This window comes from Trichoderma breve, chromosome 6, assembly GCF_028502605.1.
Source record: "Trichoderma breve strain T069 chromosome 6, whole genome shotgun sequence".
In the NCBI taxonomy this organism is placed as follows: Eukaryota; Fungi; Ascomycota; class Sordariomycetes; order Hypocreales; family Hypocreaceae; genus Trichoderma; species Trichoderma breve.
This window is the reverse complement of record NC_079237.1, coordinates 2,873,401-2,893,477: the sequence shown is the minus strand read 5'-3', so window position 1 is coordinate 2,893,477 and position 20,077 is coordinate 2,873,401. Positions and strand designations below refer to the sequence as shown.

At 52.9% G+C, this 20,077-nt stretch overlaps 4 protein-coding genes across 4 annotated transcripts; 3 read left to right on the top strand and 1 right to left on the bottom strand.

Moving 5' to 3' along the window:
• Positions 1-8,992: 8,992 nt before the first annotated feature.
• Positions 8,993-11,888, top strand: T069G_09805 (uncharacterized protein; the record flags this gene model as incomplete). Its single annotated transcript, XM_056177015.1, has 2 exons — positions 8,993-9,500; positions 10,480-11,888. 2 exons carry the CDS (start codon positions 8,993-8,995, stop codon positions 11,886-11,888), a joined length of 1,917 nt encoding a protein of 638 aa, XP_056025493.1.
• Positions 11,889-13,085: 1,197 nt separating this feature from the next.
• T069G_09804 (lysine methyltransferase domain-containing protein) lies at positions 13,086-14,018 on the top strand (the record flags this gene model as incomplete). Its single annotated transcript, XM_056177014.1, has 1 exon — positions 13,086-14,018. The coding sequence occupies one exon, from the start codon at positions 13,086-13,088 to the stop codon at positions 14,016-14,018; it is 933 nt and encodes a 310-aa protein (XP_056025492.1).
• A 218-nt stretch (positions 14,019-14,236) lies between these two features.
• Positions 14,237-16,020, bottom strand: T069G_09803 (phosphatidylserine decarboxylase domain-containing protein; the record flags this gene model as incomplete). Its single annotated transcript, XM_056177013.1, has 3 exons — positions 14,237-15,335; positions 15,402-15,533; positions 15,608-16,020. 3 exons carry the CDS (start codon positions 16,018-16,020, stop codon positions 14,237-14,239), a joined length of 1,644 nt encoding a protein of 547 aa, XP_056025491.1.
• Positions 16,021-17,545: 1,525 nt separating this feature from the next.
• On the top strand, positions 17,546-19,816 carry T069G_09802 (uncharacterized protein; the record flags this gene model as incomplete). The annotated part of the gene is made up of 4 exons (XM_056177012.1): positions 17,546-17,824; positions 17,897-18,882; positions 18,922-19,000; positions 19,043-19,816. The coding sequence occupies 4 exons, from the start codon at positions 17,546-17,548 to the stop codon at positions 19,814-19,816; spliced, it is 2,118 nt and encodes a 705-aa protein (XP_056025490.1).
• Positions 19,817-20,077: the final 261 nt, after the last annotated feature.

Here is a 20,077-nt window from a genome sequence, read left to right as displayed (position 1 = left end):
TCCCTCGAAGCCGTCTTAGTAGTCGCCCTGTGCCCCTGGAAATCCCAGGAGGATGGGTCAGAGGGCGACTTCTTGAGTTGAGTCGAGTCCATGATCCCGGGTCAGTTCCAATTAGCGGGCGTGGCACCCCGGTCGGACGTGATGTGCGCTTATTCCTTCCCATCAGCCAACCGGGCGCCTCGATTGGCTGCATCGTAATCGTGTGTTCTTCGACAAGTCCGAGTAGCACGGATGACAAGGTTTTTCTTTTACGCTCCCGTGCTTACTGGCATGGGGGAAGAAAGAGGAGAACCATCTCCAACTTTGTTGGTTTTGGCTTCGGACGTCGGATAAACATCACGTCACAGAACTGCTCCGTGCTTACATAAAGCTCTTCACTACACTTGTACATGCACTTGTTCGTAAATTTGAGGGGAACGACGCCTTCCCGGAGCCTCACTTTTTCTTTACGAGTATCCAAGGAGGAGAATAGCAGCCAACCAACGGCAGCCATCTCTTTGGCGTCGATATAATTAGTACTAGTGTCTCGAGTATGCCTCGAATTGTGATCCAACGGCGCGCTAAAACCAACGAGATGGGCCAATGGCCAAAGGAGGGGGGTTTGATGAATTTGCGACGGGGGCGGCTGGCAAAGACATCCATTGCTGGCTCAGAGACGAGCTCTCTGCCAGAAGAGAAACAAGAAAGACCTGCCGTACGATGCGCCCTCCATGCAGCAAGGATGTTGGCCTTTGCGAATAACCATGATTGATAGCGTTTTTGCCCCAATGCCCCCCGAGATGGTCTCGGCTAAGTACGGGAGCTTCAAAGTCTAACGAATATCTCTCCCTTCTGTCCCAGGCCATTCTTTTTTTAACTCCCAAATGTTTTACCCAAGATGGCGGTGAAAGCCGTTCAACGGTCCCGCGGTGCTGGGACAAATGCCATGTGCTGCTTTGGAATGAGGAATTATTTTTGCTGTGCACCAAGTCCAGACTTCATAGGGCTGAGCGGGTGCGAGTGAATTCCTCCAGCCCCATCCTGATACTGCTAAGCACTTCGGTTCTCGCTCGACGCATGCCGCTAAAAGGAGCCCAAAGGGGCGGATGCGAGCCTCCAAACGGCAGCGCCACTGGCGCTTGAGCGAACCTTGACACCGATGGCTGATTCGGCAGCGTGCATTCCAATGGAGTGATGGACATCATAGGGGGTTCATTTCGCTCACCGAGAGCAAAGCAAAGTGAGGCGGGAAATCCACCACGGGGAGCGGCAAGGCGCAAAGACAACCGCGAACCTGTCTTGCTCAACTGCCAGCTGCCATTCCAGCCCACTGGGGGGACACCCAGGTTTTGTCACTTATGAGATGGCCAGCTCTGGAGTACCTGTTTGGGGCCACGGAGCAACTGATCTGTAACTTGTAACTTGTGAATCCTTGACGCCAAATCAATCCACACCTCGAAGGATTGCACTTGCTCTGCTTGGTTAGTTCGAGTTTTCTCTTCACACCCTCTTCACTCACTCGCGCTGGAACAATGTTGATGCGAGCCCTTTCGGTCCCGACCAGCTGGTTTGATCTCCGAGGAACCACGCGGCGGCTTACACGCCCGTGGAGAGGATGATGGCAACAACGGCACGGCAAATCTCGTAGGCGCTCGCCGTGTCTCATCATCATCCTCCTTCAACGGCACGCGGCACAGCACCGTTTTTTGTGTGTGTCTGTGTGTTTCTTGTGTCTCAGGAAAAAACAGGAGACTGGCGGGGGCGGGATGCGACAATAGTGTCGGAGGGCTGCAATCCTTTCCCATCATATCTCATCCCATGCCATCCCATCCGGCTGTCGCCAGGTGCTTTTCAGCCATTGCCGCATCTGACCTGGCGCGAGGCATGCTTGCGCTGTGGCTTTCGCACGGGGGCGCGGATGATTTACCCAGCAATCCGGTGTTGCACAGACGAAGTTTGGGGGCCTCTCCTCTGGGCGAGGAGCATTGGCGCCTGGCGTAGGCAACTAGCAAGCAAGCCCTTTGACCGCTCCACTTCAAGCCATGTGTCGCCAAGATGGGAAACCGAATGAGAGAGAGGTCTGGGGGTGTCGAGGTAGAAGAAGATTGAAGCGAGCGAAGGGGGGCAAAAGATGTACATGGGACGAAGAACATGGTACCGGCATAGGCACCGCCTTCTTGGTGTCTCTTAGTCTGCAGCTTTTTACAGATACGAAGTAGTGACTACATTGACCATCACACACTTTTACTGGCAAGTTGCTTTTTTTCTGTTGTGCCGCTGCATTAGCATGCATATGTTGTAGATATGCATTGCACCGCCATCGACTCGAGGCGGTGGCGGAGGTTTCTGGCCAATCAGCGGGCAGTATACTGCGTTTTCGTCCCAAAAAGGCATTACCAATGAGAGATGTGAACGGCAGCCCGATACCGCACATCAAACAAATCATTGCAGCTGATGAAAGACCAGACAAGACAAGACAAAAACAAGAAAAAAAGAAAGAGAATAGGTTTGATTGGAAGTGAGAAAAGATCTGCACAAATCATGAAAAGTATACGTAGGAAAGAATGACACGTAACACAAGATTATGCTTCACAGCGACACCCATCGGCTCGTCGCTTCGCACTTCGAGCCACGAGGAGGGGTCGGTTGGCACTTGGTTGAGTGTATGCACGTCAGCGACTCTTCTACTCTAGAAAAGGCCGTGCTCTTCATGTTAGCGAAACAACCAACACGCAAGAAGTTAGAAAGAGGACATAGGAATTGAGGAATGCAAAAAAAATCATGAAACAGCAGATCTCAAAGCTCGGCTCATCTCATTTCGCCGCGATGGAGAAATACAAAATGGAGAAAAAACTCAATCTGCATAGGTAAGGTATCGCATTATGCTTTCCTGGAGCGAGAAAGCGCCATTGCCCGCCGTCTCGGGTTACCCGGTTGTCGCTTGCACCGCGTGGGAGTAAAGAAAGAGTACATGTGGGCAGAAAAGACTAAAAATCAACCATAACCGTTGCGCCACATGAAGCCATAGAGGCAAGGGAAGAGGAGGGGCTCATCAAGCCGCCATTGAAAATGCGGTGGCTTTGAGACATTCGCGGAAAAGGAGGGGTCTAGAGTTGGGATACACCCCGCTATCAAACTTGGAATGGGACGTAGTATCAAGTCATATGCTCAAATGGCTATTACAAGCTCTTGACGAAATATACTCGTACTACTTAGCACCATGGGACACGTTTTCTCTGCAACGACGGGGGGAGGGGGGTGATGTGAAAGAGAGCAAAAAACAAGGTGAGAATTAAAAGCCATAGGGTAGTATTATTGCCTGGACTATTCATCAGTGGTATCATGATGAGTTTTTGGCCCGGATCGAGTCACACGGGGGGCTGGAATGGATGAGCCTCCCGTCGCATCGCATCCCGGGAAGCTTTCTGCTTTACGGTCCATTTCGCGCGCTGAAAAAGCAATCAATATATTGGCATTGCGAAAGAGAGCATGCACGAGGCTGATTTCTGAAGTGGAATGAACAGAAACATACAACCCAATGGACCGTTTGGGAATAGACGGGCTGCCAAGGGGGTGGTTTTGCGCTTGCAGCACGTCTTATCACAAGGAGGCCGAGACAAAGTCGTTGCACAGGGTCTACGAGGGAGGAGAAAGAGAAAAAAGAAAGCTTGGCCTGTTCTTGACAAGGGTAGTGGAGCCAAGCTTTTTTTTTTTTCGAACCAAGAAAAGGCGGCCATTCCGCTTCGGGAGCCTGCGGGAGTTGGGATTGTCGATTCGCGCTTTCCCTAATTAGTCTCGAATTCGCGCCGCATCCCTGCCCTATCCAGCGTCACGTTTTGCCCCACTCCTCGTTCTTATTTCCTGCTCGTTCTTAGGCGAAAAAAAAAGAAGATGATGATGGATCAGGGTTAAGAAAGGAAAAAAAAGGCGCTAATTTTGAGCGGGGCAGACGCCATGGAATCAGCGAAACAAATCAAAGACCCTGGTGAAAATCGGGGGCCCTTGTGAGAGACAAGATGAGAACGAGAGTGAGAGAGACGGGGGTTGACGCCAAACGTGGTGCATATTTTGTGGACCGCAGAGCCTCGTCGATTCCCTCGTGTGTTTTTTGTCTGTGGAGATTCGTGATTGATTGCTGATGCTCTCTCGCGATCCAGGAGACCGTGGAGCAGCCGGCCAGATCAGATACTACGAGTACAACTGAGCACAACTTAGACACACACCCTGGTAAGCCGGCTTGATTGATGTCTTCTTTCTCCTGTGCTTCCTTTCAGTTCACCCTGCCAAGGGCCGATGACCTTGTCTGCTGCCTGTTGGATGGGGGCACGGAAGGCAGACAAGAATAGATTTGACGTCCGTCGATAGTTTCGAGGGAGGGGGGAGGAGATTGCTGGTGGCAACAGATACGTTTCTCTCTGGCTCTGTCTGGTTGTTGCTTTTCACGGAGGGGGCCGACTTTCACGGAGGCTTCTTCTGCTTGCCGGAAAGTATCTTCGGGGCCAAGACGTTGTTTTGTTTTATTAATGTGCTGTCAGTTGATACTTGAACTACTGCAGTCAAAATTGAAGTTTGAGATGCATGCGCCTAAAACCTGAGCGGTAACTGTAGGTACAAGCCCTGGAGGTGTATGAGTACCTGTGCCGCGCATAGCACACAGGTACGGACCGCGTGTACGGAGTACCGGAGCGCTGAGTCGCACCCAAGCCCTTCCCCATCCAACTCAATCGCCTGCCCTATATCCCTGTCCCCTTTAATTTATCCAGTCCATCTACCGTCGATGCTAGTGCGGAAACTTTGCATTGCCTGGAGCGGAATGGCAACCGATGGATCTCGCTCTCTTCCGTTCGCGTCGTATCTCGTCGTATCGATTTCTATGGGGAGGTACTTGGCCATGTACCTTTTTACCTTCTGGGCATAGCACCTGTACTTGGGGAACGCACTCGAACCAACAAAGGCGAGAGAGAGTCATGAGCACTCTTTGCGCAATCCCATTTTCTTGTTTTATTCCCTGCAAAAAAGAGCATTCATGTATGTCTCGGAAACTGTTGGGTCTACTCGGGTTTGAGGTCGCCGAGCATTTTAATTAATTCCTCCATTTTTATTGCCTCTTCTGCGTCGCGTCATGGTCATGGCTTCCGGTGTTAGTTGACCACCTGTTACCGAAACGGGCCTCACCTGTGGCCTTATGCGAAAGACGAGCCGTTGAATGTCTGACTAAACGAGTAAACCGTTTATTTTGTCTTGCGTCTTTTACTGCGGTGGATGCAAATGTGGAATTGTGGTGCCGGCAACTAAACGAACCGTAGCTTTAACCAGACGAGTTTCGACAATAGGCATTGATGTACACGCGGGTAAACTCCAGTTTGCCTTGCCTGATTGCATGTGTTCGTGTAGTTGATATGTACGGGGTAGCATGCATGGCCGGCACCGCGGAATGAGAAAAACCAGGCGAAAGCTCTGGACCACGTGTAACTTTTGCTTTGCACGACGCAATGCCTTGTGAGCCCTGGCTGAGATGCGCGGATGCTCATCAAAACATGTCACCGGCTTCCATCGTGCGTTGCGTTGCGTTTGCGTGGTTGTTTGGTGCTATGTTCCGTCAATATTCCGTGGTATATTCCGCGCTTTCGCACCGGACTGACGAATTACCGGATTGGGCCTGCACGTCATTGTCTGGTTGGAAGGTCTATCTGCGGCAGCCTTTGGGAAAGGGCCCCTCCGTAGTCCCGCATTTCCCACCCCCTGGTCCAATATCCCACACAAAGTCACCCTGTATTCCGTACCAACAGAATCCTTCTTTGCTGCTCTTTTGATATGGTATCCTTCCCTATCCGTTCCCTGGCCGTCTTCTCGTTGGGTCACTTCACCCCCCTGGCCAGCCAAACACAGTGAGGAATAACGGCAGAAAGGAATTAAAAAGGGAAATCTCGCTGACGGACGATGCGCGCATCCGTCGGAGCCGGGACCTACAGCGGCTTTCCTTGTCGGACCCGGCGCTGTCATTGGCCGAGTTGCGATGCGGGCGTGTACATGCAGGGGTGCAGCAGCAAGAAAGAGAACAAACTCTTCTCCCTTCTCTGGTTCATGTCTTGAGTTTTCATGCTGCCTTGTCCATGCTCTGGCTCGTATCTCTCGTCCAGAAATAGCAGTGAGTCAATCGGTCACCATTGGACGGGTTTCACAAAATACGGCAACGAAATGCGTGGTGGGCGAGACATGCATAATGTTGGTGTGTGTTCCTTTCTTTTTTGTTTGGCCCACACTATGTACTCCATACTCCGTAGTAGGCACCGCAACCCTGGCTGTTTCTTTTACCCACTATTGAACCTGTATTCGTACGAGTTACGGAGTACGTGCAACTACGAGTATGCTTCAGGACCTGTGTGCGGTCCGGGATAATACCAGGGACAATTACTGGAAGGCGCGCCATCTCAGACCTCTCAAAGTCCGCGGGCCTTGTCCTGACGTTGAAGCGGAGGGTTTTATCCACTTTGTTGTAGGGTGTATAGTGCTCATCCCAAGTGCTAGCTTTTAGGGCGGTACTCGTAACTCGTACGATATAAAGGAAAAAACACAGACTTGTAGGCAGAGTTAGTCATGGGGCTTCGAACCAACTCCACATGTTATGTTATCTGCCTTGCCTTGCTGCTAGCTCTTCATCTATGATTGCCAGCCAGATAATATTACAGGTGCTTGCGACGAGTCAAGGATCGGGGTCGATCCGCTGGGTCAACAAGCTAGATTTGCGCACTTGTCGCCGTGTAATCGATTCCCTCGTCTGTTGTCATAGGTCTGAAATACGAACCCGTAATTCTCCGTTGCCTCCTTCTGTGAACCCTTCGATCTATCTGTGTAAGACGATGGCCCAGGCCCAGCAACGGTAATGACCGCTTGCACCATCTCACCGCGTGGCAATGGCATGCAAACCAGACTGATAAGTCTCATCGGGCTAGGCTATTAGATAGTTCGTATGTATCATACAGGAACCTGCAAGCTCATGTTGGCTTTAGTGAATGCTTCCATCTATCTGTGCTTGTCTCGCCTCCTCCCCTTTGGCAGCACGCGGTTGTAGCCGGGGCCCCGGACCGGAATGGCGTACGAGCCACATGCATCAATGATTGACTCTGCGCGTGCCGCCGAAAAGCCTCACAGCACGCAACGAGACCAAGCCATCTCAGATGGGCAATGCAAGCGTAGGCACCACGGGCACGCACAGCTTCAAGCGCGGACCGCCTTCTTTTCTTTCTTGCTGCTTGCAGGGTCTGTGGGGGCCAAAGGCAGCATTCAGAGCTTGCGTCTTCTCGTCTCGTCTCTGGACGTCCTCATGGCTTCGCTTAGCGAACATCTCCCTTGCTGGCTGGCCTTCGGCACTGCAACACGCGCCCTTGCTGGGCTTGCGGCACTCCCCTAGTTCAGCCCGGAAGACGACGTCTATGCAGTCATCTCCCGATGTTGATAAAGTGATGGGCACTTGGTTCAGCCTCGCACGGAAGCAGAGGCTTCCTCAAACTACCTAGACATCATCATATAGGTCAGGTACTAGATTAATTTCCACGTTTTTCAACTCAGCGCTGCGGTAGCATGTAAACCCTGGTCGCGGGGCCCCTGGAACAGCAACCGTGTACTTGGAACTGAAGCTGACAAGATTAATGCCATGCCAGCTCACAATCAACAACCCAGACACACACACTGACACACTCTCGACGCAATAAGAAAAAGCAAAGAAAAAGAGTGTGCGTGATGAAAAACACCAACCAGGCCCAGGGGATGACTCCGTCCTTCGCAGTACCCCATACCTGCCGCGCCACGCAATCTTGGGGGCGCAAAAAGTAGCGTCTACCGGGCTCCTTTAGGCGCTCTCTTCAAGCTTCTGACAGGACAGGGAAGCGACCCGGAGGACGGTCCAAAGCCCAAGCCGAGGTGTCCGAATGTGTCTGTGGCAGGCCATGGCAGGCCAGGGCTGGAGCTTGGAGGTGATTCCCAGGCCTGAGGAAAGGCGCCATGCCGTTCTGGGCCGGATGCCCCTCACGCCTGCTTGAGTCTTGCAAGGGTATCGGGCTTTGATCTAATTGCACGCCACGGGGGTAGTGCACACTCCCACCGCTCTGGGCTGGGCTACAGCCACTCCCTCTGGCGTCTCTTCATCCTTTCCTCATCACAGCATCCCATCCCCATCCCATCCCACCAAGCCGGCATCCACCCCTTTCATTCTTGACCCATGCCATGCCGTTCTGTCTTGGCTTCTGTCTTCACACCCCCCCCCCCCCCCGTTGCCTACTGGAATAATACTCTATACACACTATCCTTTCGGAGAGGCGGCTTGGGGGCACTGCTACTTGCTAATGTCCATCGATGATGGTTGTGCCGTATGCTGCCACCCCACCCCGGATGAGGCTGCGCCAGAGCGAGAGCCCTACCTCTAGGTACCATGTAGGAACGGGCGGTACATGTATCTGGTCTTTTACCGCGGCGTGTCGAATCTGTGTTTGATGGGCGATCCAAAGACTGGGTCCCTGTTACCACGATGCATTCGGTGGGCTATATCTTCGTCGGCAGCCCCCAACATGTTCAACCGAACTTCTGGTGACAGACCATCTCCAGCCATACAAGTATAACTTCACCTCCGGCATAACCTCATATCTTGTCTACTCTTATCTACAAGATCCAATTGCCTACCACGACCTTATACTCACTTACAACGGACCCTCGTTTGCTGCCTGCTTATAACCATTACACCACCGCCGTCGCCTCTTACCACAACACCATCACCTCCACCACCTACCTCTCATTCACCTTTGCGCCAACCTTGAGAGAGACTACAGCAACATCGCAAACCACCTCTCTTAAGCTCCATTGAACCCACTCGCGACTCCTGGTTCCAAGCGCAAGAGATCACAGCCATCTCTCGCTGAAAGACAAAGAGTCCAGCACTCGCGCCGCGCTTCACCAAGGCTGCGCGCGAAGCAATCAGTCAAAACCAGCTTTCCGCCACGAGTCTAAACAGCCTTTCACAATGGCCTCTCTGGCCGAGCAAAGCTTCAGCATGTTCCCCCAGCAGCAGGATGAATACACCCACTTCGAATCATCCCACGTCCCCGTCTACTCCTCTGCGCCCATGGATCTGAGCATCGCCGCCGATGCCTACGGCTCATATGTCCAGCGCGCGCCCAGCCAAGAGCTCTATACCAGCCCCAGCACCATCAGCTACGAACCCTCATTATACACTGCCGATAACACCTACATCATGAACGGTCCTACCTCTCCTGGAATGTACGGCGACGATTACTTGCCCTCGTCCGGCCTGTCTACTGCCTCCGCGCCCTCTGCTCCTTCATCCGCTGTCGGATCTCCCTTGTCAAACCACGGCCAGATCATGGGAGACTGGACTGTGCAAGGCCTCGGTATCCAGCCGGGCATCGCCAACGGCGACTTTGTCGAATTTTCAGCCTTTGGCCCCAACGGATTGGACGACATGTCGGCCTTTGAGTTTGCCAGCCTGGCGCACCCCAAGGGCTTTGTTGGTAAGTTGTTTTCTCTACTAGGTACTCTACTGCCTATTTTCACCTGCTTCACACCCATCGCCTGCTGCCTTCTGCCTTCTGCCTTTTGCAATCACCGGTTCTGCGCTTCTGCGATTCCCTCTCACTCTCACTCAATTTCCCCCTCCAAAACCCAATGGAAAAAATGTCCAAGGTGGCAGCCTGCCCGGGGGCATTACCTCTTTGGGCGGCCAATAGTTTTTTTCCCCCCCTTGTGCCATGGCCACCCCCGCCAGATTGCCCCTCAGGCCCTCTCTGGCTTCTGAGAGGCCCCCCGAACCGGCGCTGCATCCCTGCTTCAGCGCTGCACTCGCACCGCAAACCCACTGGCATAGCCAGCCAGGCGGTGCCCGAGCCCACTATGCAGATGCACTGCGCGGCGCTGCACGCTGCAATTGCAAGCCGGCGGCCTCTGTTCGGCTGGCCCTAGCGGTTGACGGCAATCGACACTGTCGTCATTCCTGTCAACACCACGCTTCGGCATCACCGTCCGCTGCTATTTTGGCCCTTTTTTACCTTTACCCTCTTTTTCTTTTTTTCCTTTTTATCTCCGCTTGTTTCTTATTTATTCCGTCTTGTGTATCTCCACAACCATCCCAATCACAATCGCCGCGCTTTAACCTCTTCTTCTCCTTTTCCCCTTGTCAATCACGCGCATCATTGCTACCGTGCCGGTTGGTTGTCTGGCTGAGACATCTGGTTGGTGGTCCCCATCTCGGCTGGCTGACTTGTCCCCGCTAAGAGCGACGGCAAGTCAGTTTTCAGCTCAGCCAGCCATCTTCAGAAACCCTCAAATTGGCCTGGCCTCCCTTGACTTACTGCAACCGCGCCTGATGAGAGTTCATCAACACCCAAATTCCCCGTTCGTTTTCGCCATTCATTGGACCCTCTGCGGCAGCCTTTCTGCATTTGTTTTCCCGCGCTGCTTATCATGCTGCTTACTGACCACTCGCGCTTACAGATCCTTCTCTGATCCATCCGGAAATCTCTAGCCGGCCAATGGCCATTCCCTCTTATGAGACTCACTACCAGCCTGCCGCCCCTCAGTATCCCACTTCTCCTTCTGCTCTCTCATCCTCTCCTCAGCCTCATATGATTCGCACCGGCAGCTCCTCGCCATACCTGCAGAACGGATCCTTTCAGCCAGCCACAACCTACACCACCAGCCCGTATGCGACATCAACCACCATGACTCCCGGAGCCGGCGTTGGACCCCGTCGCTTGAGCATGAGCAAGGCCAGCAACAGCGGCAGCAACTTCATCTCCCCCGTCTCCGCCGACTACCCCAGCGGCGATGAGATCAAAGAGAAGCACATGTGCACCTATCCCGAGTGCGGCAAGACCTTCAAGGATCTCAAGGCGCACATGCTCACTCACCAGACTGAGCGACCCGAGAAGTGCCCCATCATGACGTGCGAATACCACGTCAAGGGGTTTGCTCGCAAGTATGACAAGAACCGCCACACCTTGACCCACTACAAGGGCACCATGGTCTGTGGCTTCTGTCCCGGATCTGGCTCCGCGGCTGAGAAGTCGTTCAACCGCGCAGATGTCTTCAAGAGACACCTGACTGCCGTCCACGGCGTTGAGCAGACTCCCCCCAACAGCCGCAGAAGAGCTTCCGGTGCTGTCGCACCAAAGACACTCGCCGGCTATGCCCCCGACGCCACTGGCAAGTGCAGCACCTGCTCGCAGACCTTTACCAATGCTCAAGACTTTTACGAGCACTTGGACGACTGTGTTCTGCGCATTGTTCAGCAGGAGGATCCCGCCGAGGCCATCAACGCAAAGCACCTGTCCAAGGTTGCTGACGACAAGGACGTTCACCAGACTCTGGAAAAGAACAACCTGCCCGCCACCACCCAGACCTCTGTGACCGAGGATGACGAGGATGACGACGACATGGCTGATGACGACGAGGCGGACGATGTTGCCAAGTCGGCTTATTCGTCTTTGAAGAAGAAGAACTCTCTCAACCGCGTCTCCAAGTCTCGCGGCATGACCCACTCCCGAGGTGGTGTTCCCTTGTCTACCAAGTCGCGTGGTCGCAACAAGCGCCGCGACTACCCTTCCTCTTGGGGTTTCAACAAGGGACAGATGACGATGAAGAAGCGCGTCCTGGCTGTCTTTGACGGCCCTCGACGCCTCGCCAAGGATGACATGATGCTCTCCACCGACCACGAGGTCCGCATCAAGCTCTCGGATGGCAAGTCTTATGTCACCGATCTTGATGTCCAGACCTTGAAGCGTGCCGAGGGCTTCCACAACGCCTCCGATGATGAGAAGGGCCCTTGGATCTCCGACGACCCCACGGAGGAGCAGCTCAAGGAGATGCAGCGGATGCTGGACACCGGTGCTTCTGACTTGTAAGTTGGAAGGGCTACTCTCGTCTGAGAGAAAAGGAAGAAACTCGAATTGAATCAATACTTGATAACATGACTTTTATAAAGCATGGCAGACGGCGCATATGGGATCTCTACTGGGACCAGGGTATATTGGGCTATTCTTGGGATGGGAAATATTATAACGCTGGGAAGAAGCGGGTAATTTTGGATTTGATACCCTGTTTTGATATACAACTACTACATGTTGGGCAATGATGGCGCAGATGGGACATCGGATGGGACAAGGAGGACTTACAGCAGGGACTCAAAGGTATATCCATCTTACCTCCCTGGGGCACTTAAAGCATGAAGCTTTGTTTTGTTTTTGCACCACATCTTTTACCGCTTCTGCATGTGGTTCCATGTATAATTACCATTTTCATTTGTTTGCACGAACTTGGGAGGGAATTTTCTTTTGTATGGATCAAGATGTATGAGGCACGGGCATCTCATGACAAGATGGCTTGTTATGTAATATTATTTGATGTCATACGACATGAAGCAAAATATTTTTTACAAAAAAAAAATATTAATATGAAAATATCTACAGATATAAAAAAAAATACTTGATCAAGATCCTTAATTGTGAAGTCCTTTCTGAATATATTTAGACTGCTTGCTTGCACAGTTTATGAGAATGTCACTTGGGAGTTTTTGTGCGGGTGGAGGCGGGATTGGCAAATTTCTCTGTCTAGGTGCTACTAACTAACCTTTGCACCCCACCTTGATATATCTTTTCCGCCCAACGACCCGGGAATCACCAATATCAGAAGCAGCAGCCGTGTCAAACAAAGACGCTTGAGACTAAAAACGGAATTTAAAAAGAAATATAACATCTCTTGGCCTTGCTAGAGCCTCTCATCTTGTCTTATCGCCAAGGAGAGCGGGGTTGTGTGGGGGGATTCGAGAGAATTTGGGGATTTTTCATCTGAGAATTTGAGGCGGCATCTACCTAAGACGAACGTTGGGCCTGGTCTCTCATAAACCCGGGGTAAAAGAAGATTTATTTCATATTTTACTCGTCTCTGGTTTTGAGACGGTGAATACATCTGAGAAGCAGATCGGTCGGATCTTACCTGAAGGAAGAGCCTTGAGATAACACACATATCTCAATCATCTTTTCCTCAACCACACCGACCAATCTCCTCAAAGAAAGCTGTCAAAGCTTTTCATAAAATCAGCAATGGCAACGCTCACCGCCCGCATCAGCCTCAAAGGCGACGAGCCCGACGGCCCGGAAGACTACCTCTCCACATCCCTCGGCGTCATCTTCCCCGACGACATCGTCAACCAGCACGGCGATGCAGAACACTCCCTCCTCTACGCCTCGCCAAAGCTCCCCAAGACACTTCTCATAGAACTCGCTGACCCAGAGGGCGAGACCGACAGGCGTCTGTTTAGTCATTACTTGTGGAACGCATCGTTGCTGCTGGCAGAGCTCATCGAGAGGGACTCCTTGGACGAGGAGGAGGAGGAGAAGCAGGATAGGGGTCTCGGGGGAGACATTAGTTTTGACACGAGAGGTTTGAACACGCTCGAGCTGGGGGCCGGCACGGCGCTGCCAAGCATCATGGCCGGCCTGCTCGGCGCCGCGGGCGTCGTCGTGACGGACTATCCCGCCCCGGCCGTCATGAAGACGCTCCGCGAAAACGTCGCCCGCAACATCAAGCCCGATCTCGCTCCCGTAGGCAAATCTTCCCTCGTCACAACCTCCATCCTCGTCGAGGGCCACGAATGGGGCGTCTTTGACTCCTCCTCAGCGTTCCCTTCCTCTCACGCTCATCTTTCAGATCGGCTCTTCGTCGCAGACTGTCTCTGGATGCCCTGGCAGCACGAGAACCTCCGCCGGTCCATCGGGTACTTCCTCAAGAAGACGGCAGAGGCACGAGCATGGGTCGTTGCGGGCTTTCACACGGGGAGGGCCAAAATGGCGCCCTTTTTTGATGCGAAGGCGCTGCGCGAGGAGGGTGGCGTGGAGGTGGAGAGGATGTGGGAGAGGGATTGCGATGGCGTGGAGAGGGAGTGGGATAGCGAGCGTGAAGATGACATTACGGAGAGGAAGAGGTGGCTTGTGGTTTGCGTGTTGAAGAGGTGCGAGGGGATGGTGGATGCGTGAGCGTGATTGTCTTTGTTAGCCTTGAAAGAAAATATGCACTATTTTTTTATGGTTTTGATGGGTAGTGAAGAGATGATTCTCTACTACTATGCTGGTGATGAGTGATGTATGCTACATATAATGCATTTTTTTGTTTTGTTTCCTTCCTCCTCTTTGGATATATTTCCTCTTTGTTCTGTTTTTATACAAAATTTCAGTCACATTTCATCTAAAACCCATTACTCTTCAAGCACCCGACCCAGCGCCTGTCCCATCTTCAGCTTCTGTCCCTTTTCAACCGCCCACTCCCATCCCTTCTTCTCCACTCCATCTGCGGTCTTCAAAGTAGCCGGCGCCTCAAACACCAGCACGATCGTGCTGCCGAGCTGGAAACCGCCCATCTCTTCACCTCTTCTGAGCGCATGACCGTGTAACACCGAGCTGGCACCTTCATAGGTCGCCTCTGCGAAACCGAGATACGGTTCGCCGCGCTTTGCAGCTTCCTCAGCGGCAAGGTCGGCGGCAGTGTCCGTCAGGAGGCTGTTAGTGCGGAGCTCGCGGTCAAAGTTGATCTTGATGGAGCCGACGTTGGTGGCGCCCACGGGGACGTAGCTGAAGAAACCCCAGCGCCAGCGACCAAGGAGGACGACACGTTCGTTGAGGGTAAAGAGGCCAGGTAGCGTGCGCTGCAGATAGGGTGAAACGCTGTAGAGTTCTCCTGCAAAGTGGCGTCTGCTCTCGACGACCCAGTTGGTAGGCGAGTGGAAGCGGTGGTAGTCCCCTGGAGCGAGATAGATGACGGCGTAGTATAGAGAAGTGGTTTTGTCGGGAGAGAGCAGATCATACCAAGGCTTCTCGCCAAGAGCAAGCTCGGCACGAACTTCAGAGACAGCACGAGGGGACGACTCCTTGAGCGATTCGTCGGTAACAGGATGTTTAGATCGTACATCTTTGGCTCCTGACATGAGATCGGGAAGCGTGTATGAGATGCCGTTGACCCTAGCGAATTCCTCTTCCTGCTTGACGATTTCTTCATCGCCAACAGGTCCGCTATGGCTCCGTTGGGGTCGTTCTCGCGCTTGGTCGGATAGTCCACTGTATATGCTAGATGTAGGTGTGTGCTTGCCCAGCAGCGCATCGATGCTGTAGGTCATGCCTTTGACTTGTTCGATATCACCGCTTTCAATCTGACCAAACTGGAGAACCTTGCCGTCGGAAGGGGAGAGGAGCACATGATTGTCTGGATCCAATGGGCGAGCACCTGGTTTGAGAGTTCGATAGAAGAAGGCGGCGAGGTTGGGATATACATGGAGATCAGGTTCGGACACTTCGTCAAGACTGTTTAACACCAGAAAAGTTAGCAAAGGAAGAAAATTGTCTCTATCTCAGCGGGGGCCAACTCACTTGACTCCAAAGATGAACGAATATAGCTTGAAACCGGGAACACGCAGGTAGTACGGGATTGTCAGTTCATTGAACCAGCCCCATACTCGAGAAATGGCCTTGAGCGGAAGAGTGGACATGATCTGAACCTGCCTAGAATATACTTTATCAGCCTTGCATCTTGCATAGATTATAGCTCGGCATTATATAACAAGAGGGGTATTTACCATGGTCCTTCGGGGCGCACTTTTGGCCGTGGCGATGGTGTTCGGGTTCCCTCTTGCTCCTGTCGTTGCCTCTCCCTTTCCCTCGACGAGACCTTGTAGAATTGAACCAGTCCCAAAAAACCTATGCCTAATCCCACTGGGATCTGATACCATGTGATTTTGCTGTTACGCAGCGCTTCGCCGAGCCGCTGGGAGAACTTGGGTCGCTTGCCAGAGTCGTGCGATGAAAACCCGCGCTGAGAAGATGGGATGCGTCGGACAGACCTAGAATTAGCAGGAATTGGGCCTGTCCGTCGGCCAGCAGCAGCTCGTGCAGAGCATCTTGCGCGCAAGGATGCTGAGAACGGATGAGAGCAGGCTCCTCCCCCGCCACCATATAACAGGCGGCCGGAGCCAATTCCCAGCGTCGTCATGATGGAATGCGCCTCTGACCAAAGCTGTGCACTCGGCGACGGTGCTCAATCAGGCAATTCGGACAGACATTGATTGGATGCAGGCGACGGAGATGCGCTTGAGGTTGAATTTGAGGCTTTGCGGGTTACCAGATGACGTATGGAGGTGCATGGCTTTGTGGGATGGTTGGTGCGTGCGGCGCAAACATCTGCCGAGGCCGAACAGCTCTTTGACAGCTCCATGTGTACTTGTGCTTTGTACCTCTGGGATAAACCACTACACATGTTTACGGAATATCATCTGCACGATTACTTAAACTGCCTAAATGGGGCATTGAGTGAATGATGTGATGCCATTGTTCCGATGGTCGGGAGCATGGGTAAAGAAGCCAGATGTCCTTTGTTTTCTGATGCTACCGCCCACTACATAGATGGAATCGTGAGGTTACTGATGTTGGAATTAGGGTAATATCATCCGTATTTTGTATACATTCGTCTGGTATTAGGCAATACGGATACCGGTCTTTATATGCTTATCAGGCTACGACATCAAACAACCAGTCTTTGGATATTACAGTTAAAAGATGAAAGAAGAAAAAAGGGCATAAATCAGGTGTAAAGCTGTCCCTGTAGGTACTGAACTGTGCTGTACCTAAAGCAGGTACATATGCGCATGCACAAACTTCCACTGTTGGGTCCAATCACCAGCTTCCTCCAATCCCTTTGCCCTAAATCCAACGGCAAACGCGCTGCTTGACCTGCAATATCCACCTGCACCCGGAGAGCCGTCAATTAAACCGCCCCTGCATGATGTCTTCCTCTCTTTTTCTACTTGGAAGCTCGCCGTAGCTTCATATAAAGTACTTGTACCAGTAAAGATGTGTCAGGTCTCGTAATAGATTAAAGTGAAGCAATAAGGTACTTGGTCGTCTTGTACTCGGTACTCCCAGTCTCCGGCATCACCCATAAAGCTGCCACGAAGCAGAGCTTTCTTGCCAAGTACTCCATACGTGGTAATCAAGAAGACGGTCAGAGAGCGGAATTCGCTTACAAACGTGACCCTTCGAGTCTGCATGGCGCTAAGCCACATGGGGCCTATCCTCAGGTGTCGCGCAACTGGCAGGTGCGGTACGTACCTGGCCGACTGCAATCTGTCAGCTCAGTCCGTTGAAGCCATCGATTGTCCATCTTCTTGCATCACCTCCCTGGAACTGAAGCGCTCGGCCTTCCACTCCTTTTCCTCGCTCCCCTTGTTTGGCGTGCCTTCCGACAGGCAGCGCCCTTGTTCGACCTGCTGTAGGCACTTGGCGCCTCAGCATTAACCGCTGTGCCTCGACTCGACCATTGCGTGCGCCTTCTCGCATCCGAAACCGAAAAAGTTGCCATCCCTACCTAGAGCCCTGTCTGACATGACACAAGCGCACGCTTCCTAATAGTATTCGGCACTTTTATTTTTCTCTTCTCTCTGCTACGCGACAACTAGACAACATCCCTCTACCGAAGCCGGCCATCCATAGCCTGGTAGCATGCAAGCTGTCTCCCGAATATGGCTTCGGAGCTATTCAACCAAGCGGCCCAGGGCGCAGACCCTGCATCGTCCGACCAGCCCGTCGTCAACCTCCAAGTAGTGTCGCCGTCCGTGGGCGTGAATCGCCCTTTGCTCTTCCCTGGACTGGCGGCCGCTACCACCATCAAGCAGCTCAAGGAGAAGATCCGACAGACTCTCCCTTTGCGGCCGTCTGACGAGAACCAACGGCTCATCTACCGTGGCCGAGCGCTTTTGCGCGAGACTGATAGTCTACTAGATGTATTCGGCGCAGACGCTGTGAGTTGGCTTTTTCTTTGATCTGATGTACTTGTGAAGCAAGAAAGTGCTAACACAACCATCGCCTTATAGCTCCGCAGCCCCGATCAACAGACAATCCATCTTGTCATAAGAGATGCTTCCGATAGCGTATCCTCAACGCCAGCTTTCTTGTCTGGGACCCAGAGCCCGGCTTTGGGAAACCAGCCTCCCAATCTTCAGCGACAGACACCTCCGCACGCTGCTTTTATGGGACCAGCACCTCCGCCTGGAATGACAAGAAGATCAGTGCTGCAGCCGACTCCGACTACTGCTCAAGCTCGGATGCCATCACCAGCTCGCTCGCACTCTCCGGCTCATACTCCTGAACAGGCAGCGGCTTTTCAGCAGCAGCATCAAAGTATGACGCAATGGTTGACCCAGATCCAGAGAGAAGCCATGGCTCGCATGGTCAACCAGAACCAGCGTGGCAGAGCTTACATGGGCATGCGCGGCATTGGCGATAACGCTGGTGCGAATCAAGGGGCTTATGGGGGTTATGGTTCAGAGTCGAATAGTGGAAGGGCAAGCCCGGCCCCGACGCATACAATCTACCGCGAGACCATTGGACCCAACGGTCACAGCTATCATGTAGAGACTGTTGTTCGAAATGCGGCTGGCGGCCCGTCAGCAGCTTCGGCGCCACCCCACGGCGCACTGACTCCTACTGACGTCCACGGTATTCTGCGAGGGGCGGATGCGAACCAGACTCCGATGTCCATGGCAAACGCACTACACCAAAGCGGCTTGCGTCGAAGTGCATCTAGTGCCTCGCTTCACAATCGCCCACTCACACAGCCAAGTATTACTACTTCAGTCTTTGCCAACAGTGGCTCCCGAGCTAGCAGCGGTCGAGCCACGCCGGATTTGGGGCTCAGATCGGTTTCTGGCACGTTCAATGCCGCCTCTATGTCGGCACCATCACTTGTCACACCTCAGTCGCGGCAAGGCGTTGAGGTGTACATTCTCTCCTCTCCAGAGGGTCCCCGTGCCCTCGTTTTCAACAGTGCCGTGGCTGAAGCCTACTATACGCCTAGGATGTATTTGCCAGCTGGTCACCATCAACAGCTCCGAACCAGGACCAGCTTCCCAAGCTTGATCCACACGATGCAGGCACAAAGCAGAGATGATGCTTTGCACCAAACATCTCGGCTCGACGTAAGGCAGCCTCTTCAAAACTACCAAGCTCCAGCACCGCAGCAACAACAGCAACAGCCACCACGCCAACAACAGCAGCAGCAGCAACAGCAAGATGACCAACAACCTCGGATAGTTCCTCTGCACGCTGGCAACCCTCCTGTGGGCTTACCCAATCTGCTGGTACAGGCGGCTCCTCATATCTGGCTCATCATTCGCCTTGCCTTGTTTGTGTGGTTCTTCATGTCTCCCAACGCCTCCTGGTCGAGATGGTTGACTATAATCGCTCTCGCCTTTTTCGTATTTATTCTCAGCACTGGATTGTTGGCTGGTGTTGCTGAACAGGCTTGGCGGCCACTGGGACGACATCTCGAAAATGTATTCCCTGCAGTAGACCCTGGGCATGTTGGACAAGGAGGAGCTGCAGGTCGTGATGGCGCCCCTGGAGCAGATCAGAATGGAAGCCCAAACCCAGCCCAGATGGCTGCCAGGCTGGTTGCCGAGCGTCGTGGTCAAGAATCTTGGCTCGCAGGACAGCTGAGACGGCTAGAGCGAGCTGGTCTCCTGTTCCTTGCTAGTATTGCGCCTGGCGTTGCGGAACGTCACATTGCAAATCTTGAAGCAGAGGCAAGAGCCCAAGAAGCTCGACGCAGAGAGGCCGAGGCGGCAGCGGCAGCGGCAGCAGCTGAAGCGGCCGCCGCAGAGAGCAATGCAAACCACGATGCAGAGACTGCGCCCGAGACGGATGGGGGTGAGAAGTCACAGCAAGATGGGCAAAACAGCCGCGAGGGGATGGAGAGAGACGACGGCGTTCGAGAAGGAATCTCTGCCGTGTAAAGAGTATATGGGTGGTGGGAGCTTAGCAGTTGCATAAAAGGGACAGGACATGAACATGATTTAATAATGCGGGTTTAGCGATTGTAGATTCTGTTAGGAGCAGGGGCGTTGAAACTGGTGTTTCTCACATGAAGCCCTTGAATACGAACAAAAGCGGAGAAGAAGAAGAAGAAGAAGAAGAAAATAAAATAAAAGAAAACAAAGGCTTGCAGGCTCAGGCCTTTTCATGTACCTATAAAAGATAAGAGCTACAGCATCAGC